Here is a 9,460-nt window from a genome sequence, read left to right on the forward strand (position 1 = left end):
CGGCTTATCTTTTAAAGATGTTAGAGACTCCACTCACTGGCTCCACTATTGTATTTACCACCATAGCCGATGAAATGATCCCTATCCAACCCCATATTGCCTATATACCATTTGCTACCTGAAAAGGGCCTTGTCAAATCCATCAAAGTTGCTAATGCCTATCTGCTGAAGAATCTCCCTTTGAAACACATGGTGGGTACGTATCTTTCCTCATGCAGACAAAGCCTCTTTTTTTACTCTTAATTTACAGGATCCAACTGGATCACGTAACACACGATGTTTTGGTTTGTTTATAATTCCCCTCATTAGTGGTTTCATTACACAACAAAAACTTTTAACTGGCATTTGTAAGAGATGTCAATGAATGTCCCACCAAGACATGTAGTTATAAATCCTTATGAATGTCTCAATGATCTGAATCAGCATGGAACCTACAACATTAAACAAAAAGATAAAGCCCTCTAGCAATATCCTCAAAGGCTTCATATTTTGAACCATCATGGCATTAAGAAACAAGACACAGTGTGTAGTATAGTTAAATCCCTACCAGTAACTCAAAACAATCGAATACCACAAACATTCAACTTAAAAAGCCCCACTCTATATGTATCCAGCAATGCAGGCACTGGACTTGGGGCTATAAGCAGATTTTCAATGAATTCCTATACTATCATGCATATATAAAGCACGCAATCAGAGAAACATTCTTCAGCATTTCACAGTAATAACAATGTTCTATTGGAGAAGTAAAATGAAAAAAAGGTGGAAAACATCAATATGACTTTCGGTGGTAGACAAATCTGCATTGTACAACTAAAACAACAAAGAATGACCTAAAGTTTTTTTTGTTTTGTTTGTACTTTTTGCACAACTAAAAGAAGGCTACTTGCTTGTATCTCTCACTCAACAAACAACAATAATAGCATCTACCATTCCCTTGTGATAAAGAATAGTAGCATCACCATCCAACTTGGTTATTTCTTATTGCTTGTCAACTGCGGGGATGGAAAGATAAATCATATTGCTACATTCATTTAAAAGAAAAGCCGATTTACAAATGATAATGCAAGTGCAAGGTAGCAGTTCTGGGAGTTAGTACACTCTCCATGAATAGAACTATTATTACACTTTTAACGACGATTACCACAGATATTCACAGGACTGTATCATCGTGCTACAATGTTGAAGCTTTGAACTACATCAGATTAGTACAAAATGTATACATGAAGATTGTAAAAATTGATGACTTACAGGATCAACCTCATGGTGGTTGTCGGGTATCACCATCTTCGTATCAATGATGTGAGCAACTGCAAAATTAAAATAGTAATCACATCTCAGTTTAGAATGTGTTTTTCATGTATGAGCAGAAGAGTACTACCAACTCAAAGGTACATATGGTAAATTCAAATTGTAAAAGTATTGCACTTAAGACCATACTAAAGGAGTATATCCTTGAAATTTAGATAACAGGAGTTGAAACCATTTTGTCTTTCAGTTCATAATCAAAGAAGACTAATGAGAAAGAAGGTCTCATTTCAGTTTGGATTTGATTTTTAGGTTTTTCCTTTTCAAAACAAAATATATATCGCCTTGGTTCAGTATTTTCCTGAAACCCAAAACGAACAAAGAAAAAAGATGGAAAGCTCTAGAATGACATATGTCCCATCATATAGGAGATCATTGCTAATTTTAAGGTTATTTATCAGTTTCTGAACCAAAGTAGATAACCAAATGTGTTACAAAGATCTTGCAAGCATAAGATCAAAGCTTAAAATTGTTTCATGAACATGGGGAATAACGAAAAAGTTCACATACCTCAAATAGTTCAAATGGGCTGCCACGTCGATATACATCATTCTTCTTTTTTGTATCATCAGGGAAAATGCTTACTATTAGTGCTCTCCATCCAATAAGCAAAACAGAAGTGCTTCCCATTGTTACCAAAACAAATGCATATGGCGGAACATGGCCTGATGTTGCAGCTCGTATAATCAATCCCAACTGTCAAAAGAGAAAATAGTAACAAAACATGATTTACATAAATAAGTTGTCACTTTCCAGCTAGATTTACACAATGCAACTAGAAAAGAAAGACAAGAAGGGGGGGGGGGGAATTCAACTTAAAAGTAACTAGTAAACCGTAATCTGTCAATATGTTGACTGTGTGTCTATAGTTAACTCTGAAAGGAGACAATAAAGAAAAGCTCCATTAGGCATACTTTGGTGAAGTATGATCGACAATCCCAGCTAAGAATTAAGATAAATATATATATGTGGTTCTATATATGTGGCTCACTAGACAAGCAAGTCATAAACAATATGATAGAAAATATAAATTCTAAGGCAATAAAGAAATGCTTCGAAAGGAGTCAATAAAGAAAAAGCTTCAAAAGGTATACTTTGATGACAGAGTATGATTAACAATCCTGGCTATGATAAAAAAATTATATGAGGTACACTAGATCAGCAAGTCAAACAATATGATAGAACATATAAATTCTAAGGCAATAAAGAAAATGCTTCAAAAAGTATACTTTAATGAAGGAGTATGATTAACAATCCAGGCTATGATAAAAAATTATATGAGGATCACTAGACCAGAAAGTCATAAATAACATGACAAACATAAAAATTCTAAGGCAATAAAAAAAAGCTTTGAAAGGAGACGATAAAGAAAAAGCTTCACTGGGTATACTTTGATGAAGAATTATGATTTACAATCATGGCTAAGATAAAATATTATATGAGGATCACTAGAGCAGCAAGCCAAAGAACAACATGATGAAACATATTCTAAGGCTCTCTAAGAAGTATTATAAGTACAACATTGAACCTTTAACTGAAAGAATAATTGTAAAGTTCATGTAGCCACACCTCTCATCATAGTAGAGATCCCAAGTTCAAATCACCCTCTCCCAATGTTAAACAGAAAAATGAACCCAAATTTATGCTAATTGTTATGAACTTATGGTGATATGAATGGTTGAAATTTGGAAAACAAGACATGGAAACTTACAGGAATTCCCAAACCCCAAGATCTGGCAGCAGCAATAAGGGCTTGGGATAGACCATTGGCTCCTCGTCCATCCTCACTATAGCCCCCAAGGAAGTATGCACTCAAAAACCATCCTATCAATCCACAATTCCACTTTTACATAAGTTATATAATGAAAATCTTATTATTATTTTTCTTTGAGGTGAATTGCACTAAACATTCTCAAAATATGACCCAAATTCTAAATTGGATCTTAAACTTCAAAATATTCTAATTGAGGCCTCAATGTATCTGTACCATATCAATCACGTCCTTCCATCAGTCTCGCTATTAGCTTGAGTGTAAATCAGTAAGTGTCAACTCAAGTCTAACATGAAGCATATTTAGACATCAAATTATAAATGTGTACCCACAACATGTATAACTTGTATTTGATGTGTTAAAAAAATAAGCTTCTTAAATTTGTTTCAATATTGTTTGTCTTCTTAATACGTACTTATTTACAATTAGATCTTACATGTTTTACATATGTCACATGGCAAGTATGAACCGACAATTAAAACCTAAATGGTAATTAGTCTTTGATTAATACAATATGTGTAAAAGTATCATAGAGGCCCTTGTACTAGGAGATGGATTTTATTTTACCCCCTCAACTCAAAAAATTAGCAAATTAGTCTTTATACATTAGATCAAAGAGCAAATCGGTCCTTCTTATAAAAATTATATCGATTTCTAATATAAAAAATTGGTCCTTATATGCTAAAATGATATACATTTAATATGCCATCTATAACGTTCAGGCTTTTCAATACGGTAAAAATAAATTAAAATTTTAACAATAGAAATAAATGAATATTTTACAGAAAGGACCAATTTGGCAATTTGGATCCTAGTACAAGGGCCTCCATACCTATAATATAACTCTTTATACAATGTCTAGGACTACTCATGATACCCTTGATCAAGCCTGAACCCATTTCCTCTTGCAAGGGCAAGATTGCCAAAGGCAACCGAGCTAACACTCAATTGGCCCAATATGATTAAATTACAGTGAAATGTAAAAGTTAAAAGAATACCAGCCAAGAAAGGGTCAGCTGTACGTATTGTATCCATTGCAAAAATGGGGAGACCATGGTTATATCTTCCGATTGCAGAAAACAAAAGCAAAGCCAACACATCCCCACCAGCAAGCAAAGCCACTCGACTGTCACATAACAATCCAAACAATTAAAAGAATAAAAAAATAAATTTTAAAAATAAAAGGAAAAAGAAAAAGCTTTTAGTTACCCCCATTTGGAAAGATGAGAAGAAGAAGAACTGGGTTTTTCGAACTGGATAACACCTTCCAAAGGGACATCATCTTGACCAACGAAAACGGTGTCGTCGCTATTGTTGAAAGGAGGAGGAGGAGGGGAAGATTGTTTAGGGGCAGAGTCTAGGCCTCCTTCAGCCTTGGCGAGAGTGATTTGAAGGGGTTTTCGTGGATTTCTTGAAGGGATGAATTTGGGTCTTTTATGGATTGAGGAATTGGAAATTGAAGGTTTAATTGGGACAGTGAATTTGAGTGAACATTTTTTAGCCGACAATGCTCCGCTTGGACAGCTTATCAGAAACATGTTTGAGCTTCTTTCGGTTTTGTGTTGGGTTCTTTTTTGGATTCCCAAAAAGGGAATTTATTACAAAAAAAAAATCAAGGGAAAATGCTGGCGTTGATATTTTCTCACCACTTTCTGGAGAGCTGAAATTGAAGAAATAATTTTTCTGTTTTTTTCTCGGTTTTTTTTCGTTTTATCTCAGCCGTCTGTTTGATTGGTCCAAACCCATCAAAGGAAATCTATATAGATCCCTCCAAGCCAGAAGCTTGATTTAGCATTTGGAAAAGGTTTTTTTTTTCTTTAACAAATGGCAGCATTACTTTCCAGAGCTAGAAATCCAAATTCAACCAATGGGATAATAATGATAAGGTACTGGGAATGGATTGATTAGGAATGTTATACAAATGGAATTGTTATTATAGTTTCTTTAAGCCTACTATGACAGTATTTTGTTGGAAACTTCTTAACTGAAGACCTTTCATAAGGCACCTCTCGACTGAAGATTTTTCGTTGGGAACCCCTCGTGAAAATTCATAGGCTAATAGCCTTCGTTAAGAACCCCTCGACTGATAACCTGTATGACGACCAGACTCACTCATCATAACAAGGGATAACAGTGTCAATACAAAATAACTTGGGACAACTTAGGACGCAAACAAGATTACACGAGACATACCATGACACCAGTCATATTCGTTTGGCATCTAACCTCCAACCTCCCAATGCGACCCATCACGTGGCACTACGAAACAATAAGTGACTGACTATATAACCCAATAGCACAAAGGAGAAGGAGATGGATACTAGAACACAGGCTTCTCCACCTTTCTCCTTTCTCTTTCCTTTTTATCTTCTCTTTCATCTTTGATGGCTCTTCACTCCTACCTTTTGTTGACACTTGGTCTCATTAAGGAACATTTCAAGTTCCAATTGTTTTTGTGGCTAAATCGGATTCCAGTTGTTTTATTTTGGATTTTGATAATTTTAGGTTCCAATTTTAAGTTCCCATTTTGAGTTAGATTTGGGTTATTTCATTTACCTAAGTAATTTTGGACCAAAAACATTTTGATTATGAGTAATTTCAAGTCATTTTAAGTCGGATCACCTAACAATAAGGCCCAAGAAGGATTGAAAAAGCCGACCAATATCAAAACCATGTATTTTATATTTGAATTAGTTTTTTAAATTGAGCCAACCAATAAAAACCAGTTGAATAAAAAAAACATAGCTTCATTATTAACATTGCCTGACAGAGTAGTGAAACTGCACAAAGAGAAATTAGAATTACATGATACCCTGATTTCTGTACGGACAAATCATCATAATCTAAACACAATATATATATATGAGCACTGCCGGGCATGGTTATGGCACAACATTACGTCTAAAAGTGGAAATGGACCAAATCATGGTTAAACTTTTCCTAAGCCTGTTTAGTTAAAAAAATTCACTAACCCTTCAAAGTTCGAAACCCCAAATGTGCCGAGTGATCATCTTGAAGCATCAACATATAAAGGCTCAAGTTCTCCGTCATGATGTTTCTGATCCTGTTCGCTAGAAGCACCGGCGTTGCATTCCTTTAAACCCTCACCATCATAGTTTGCTCCTTCGGTCTGAGGTGGCATGGCATTTGTAGGTGGATCTCGAGAGTCATCATTAACTTGATTTGATTTTCCATCAACTGCGTTCCCAGTAATCCCATTGAACCCACCAGTCACTGTACCCACTAGACCAACCCCATTGTTCATGCAAGGGGGATAGGCAGATGCAGTTCCATAAGGTGGCGGGCAAAGTCTTGGTCCAAGCATTACAGGGGCATAAAAAGAGCCCCTCGGAGTAACTGAAGGGACACCATAACCTATCCTACCATATCCAACGGTTGGGTACCCATTGCCATAAACACCACTTCCGTAAACATATCCATCAATGGTATTATACCCAATAAGAGGAGCATAACCAGGGAACATACCATATCCAGGACTACTGGGAACGTAATCAAAAGGCTGAAAACCATTATATGGTGATACCGGTACAACACCAGCCTTCATGTTATAACCATTGTTACCACCATTATTCCCTTCTTTTGGCACTGCACGTTTGACTTCCACAAGCCTATTACTCAACTCATGAAAACTCTTCTGCATAACATTCTCCACAGCCTCTTCCGATTCGAAAGTAACAAACCCGAATCCTCTAGGCCTATTAGTCAAGCTGTCATGCATCACAACTACGTCGGTTATTCTACCGAATCTTTCAAAGTAATTCTTAAACTCTTCCTCGGTTAGACTAGCAGATAAGCCCCCTACGAAGATCTTTTTAGTCCTAAAGTGATTATTGCTATCAACAGGTTCACTACCACCATTCCTACTCGGCTGTTCATTCGAATTGTGGTGCTGTTGTCGCTGAATTTGGTTTTGTTCGCTTCGGGGTATTGCCTTTTTCACTTCTACCTAAAAAACCCAAGCAATAACCATAATCAAACAACCCAAAAAAAACATAGATGCCTTGCTATCCTATCTCTAAACAAATTAAAAACTTTACTCTAAATTAATTAACAGATTACAGAGATATAAATTAACTGAAAGATAAGCTTTGAACTGACCGTTCTACCAAGAATTACATGGGTAGCTTGAAGAGCTTTATCAGCTGAAGAAGGTTCAGAGAACAACACAAAGCCGAAACCACGAGGGCTTTTGGTGTTCTTGTCTTTAGCTACGACAGAGCTAACGACGTTGCCGTATTTGCTGAAATGATCCGTGAGAATAGCTTCACTTGTCTCCCGAGATATCCCTCCCACAAACAGTTTGGCTTGATCAGATTCCATACTCTTTTGCTCCAATCTTAACCCTAAAACCCCAGCTACTGAAACCAAAAAAGTAAAAATAAAAATCCCCCAATTTGAACAAAAACACACGAATTACATTAATTTGCACAAGAAAAAAGAAATTGCGGTAAAAACAATAGACACCCTAACCCTAAAAACACGAATTACATCAATTTGCAAAAAAAGGGGTAAGAACAGCTCTAAAACCCTAGAAATATTATACCACTGGAATTGAAAACAAAGAGTCTTAGAAACCCTAAACTAACAGAAATTAAAAAAATTCCCCCAATCGACGGTCACCTATAACCCTAATTCAACCCTAGAAGTATTATACCACTGGAATTGAAAATAAAGAGACTTAGAAACCTTAAACCCAGCAGAAATTTAAAAAATTCCCCCAAATCCACAGTCACATGTAACCCTAATTTAACAGAATACTAAAAACTCTGACCTAATATTTTTAGGGTTTATAGCAATAAACCCTAAAAAAATTTGTGCAAGAGACAACGAACAGCGAAAAAACAAAATGTTTAACTTTTTTAACCTGAACAAATGGGAAAAAAAAAACAGTAAGGTTTGTAACGCGTGACGAAAGTCGAAACAGGTGAAAAATCTAACCTTTGTTTGAAAAGAAAAAGAAAATGGGTTGAAAAATTTGGGGAACACGAAAACCTAATTTAATGGGCTTTAAGTTTACACAATCCAAGTTGAAGTTGGACTAGTTTTTAAGGGTTTTACGAAGGGGTGTATGCTTCTATGGATTTCAATTTAGGGTTAATTTAATAATAAGTCCTTAAATTATTCTTTTTGTTTAATTTTTGTACTTAGTCTTTTTTTTTTGTCTAATCAGGTACTTAAACTGTAATTTTGTAACCCTTATGGGCGTTGACTTCATCTTTGTTAAAACAAAACACTTCCGCCAATGATGAATTGGCACGTAATTAAAATTTTATTTTCCTTTACTTTGGTTAAAATTTGACAAAAAAGTTGTAATATTAAATGAATTTAATAATACAATTATAATTTATTATATGATTAAATATAAATATGTATGTTTAATAATATTAAAAATTATAAGTATGTATGTTTAAAAATTTTAATAAAGGCGTTGATTGAGTCTTAGCTCGATTAACATAGGTATTACTGAGTGTACTGAAACATATTATCCTCATATTTATGAGTTGAGGAGGAGCTATGAGTAATTTTAGGTATTATTTAAAAAAATATGATTAGAATATTCATGTAAGGCTTAATCGTAAGCATCAGATATATATATGGCATGTCCGCTATTTTTATCAAAATGTTGGCACATTATAGGATCATATATCGGTAATTATTGCTTCACAATATTGAGAGATTTCGGTGGCAAGTATAAATTATATTAATATTGTAACACTCTGAAAATGTCGAGGTTATAAATTCCTGGGTAATCTTCATTTACATACAATAAACGTATTCTTTCATGAAAATTATTTTATTTTTAAAAGTTTTAAATTTTAAATAATAATTTTACATACTGTAAAACCATTGTAGTCCAACACTATGTATTATAAAAATTTAAAATACTATATTAATATTGTATAACATTAAAAAATGTTTATAACCTCAATAGTAATTCAAGAAAATTTTCATTTGCTTTTTAATTATTATGTTTTCAATTTTTTTTTTTTAAAATTGTTTTAAATTAATTTTAATTTTATTGTTTAAAAATTATAATTATTTATATTATGTCACTAATCAGAATCTATTGTTAAATTTAACCTAATTATTTAGAAATAGAACTTAATTAGAAGTACTTAGAACACTCTTATTAATTAGCTAGGACTCTTCATCATGACTTTAGGGTCCATAACATCTTTTACGAACCCTTACCTCCTAAGAGGTTGAGAGTCGTTTGATAAGAGCCTTCGTGTGACAGGCAATTGATGATTAACGTAGACTTGACTTGGAGAGCTAGCGAGCGACTGGTAGCATTTGGTGCGATTGTTCGAGACTCAGAAGAGATGGTGCGCGCGGGTATGCGCACAAACTGGTGTGTGC

At 34.5% G+C, this 9,460-nt stretch overlaps 2 protein-coding genes across 8 annotated transcripts; both read right to left on the reverse strand.

The window, feature by feature from the left end:
* Nucleotides 1-1,004: 1,004 nt before the first annotated feature.
* On the reverse strand, nt 1,005-5,456 carry LOC108485194 (uncharacterized). Its single transcript, XM_053029696.1, has 6 exons — nt 5,273-5,456; nt 4,289-5,170; nt 4,078-4,205; nt 3,020-3,132; nt 1,819-2,004; nt 1,005-1,310 (listed from the first exon to the last, which is right to left on the reverse strand). The coding sequence occupies exons 2-6, from the start codon at nt 4,615-4,617 to the stop codon at nt 1,281-1,283; spliced, it is 786 nt and encodes a 261-aa protein (XP_052885656.1). The 5' UTR covers nt 4,618-5,170; nt 5,273-5,456; the 3' UTR covers nt 1,005-1,280.
* Nucleotides 5,457-5,805: 349 nt separating this feature from the next.
* LOC108484141 (RNA-binding protein 1) lies at nt 5,806-8,134 on the reverse strand. Of its 7 annotated transcripts, none has more exons than XM_017787820.2 (3): nt 7,965-8,134; nt 7,199-7,455; nt 5,806-7,046 (listed from the first exon to the last, which is right to left on the reverse strand). In XM_017787820.2, the coding sequence occupies exons 2-3, from the start codon at nt 7,418-7,420 to the stop codon at nt 6,087-6,089; spliced, it is 1,182 nt and encodes a 393-aa protein (XP_017643309.1). In that variant the 5' UTR covers nt 7,421-7,455; nt 7,965-8,134; the 3' UTR covers nt 5,806-6,086. The 7 variants fall into 7 exon arrangements, with proteins under 7 accessions (XP_017643309.1, XP_017643308.1, XP_052885654.1 ...); XM_017787819.2 differs by having other exon boundaries at nt 7,199-7,458; XM_053029694.1 differs by having other exon boundaries at nt 7,872-8,134.
* Nucleotides 8,135-9,460: the final 1,326 nt, after the last annotated feature.

The sequence above is a fragment of the Gossypium arboreum genome, chromosome 6, assembly GCF_025698485.1.
Source record: "Gossypium arboreum isolate Shixiya-1 chromosome 6, ASM2569848v2, whole genome shotgun sequence".
Lineage (NCBI taxonomy): Eukaryota > Viridiplantae > Streptophyta > Magnoliopsida > Malvales > Malvaceae > Gossypium > Gossypium arboreum.

What these genes read in the sequence shown, in the direction of transcription:
- LOC108485194 (XM_053029696.1), bottom strand. Translation starts at nt 4,617, where the DNA reads ATGTTTCTGATAAGCTGTCCAAGCGGAGCATTGTCGGCTAAAAAATGT. An exon ending in TCTCATCTTTCCAAATGGGG is followed by an intron (nt 4,206 to 4,288) that starts GTAACTAAAAGC and finishes GTTATGTGACAG; the next exon opens with TCGAGTGGCTTTGCTTGCTG. An exon ending in AGCTGACCCTTTCTTGGCTG is followed by an intron (nt 3,133 to 4,077) that starts GTATTCTTTTAA and finishes GTGGATTGATAG; the next exon opens with GATGGTTTTTGAGTGCATAC.
- LOC108484141 (XM_017787820.2), bottom strand. Translation starts at nt 7,420, where the DNA reads ATGGAATCTGATCAAGCCAAACTGTTTGTGGGAGGGATATCTCGGGAG. An exon ending in ATGTAATTCTTGGTAGAACG is followed by an intron (nt 7,047 to 7,198) that starts GTCAGTTCAAAG and finishes TGGGTTTTTTAG; the next exon opens with GTAGAAGTGAAAAAGGCAAT.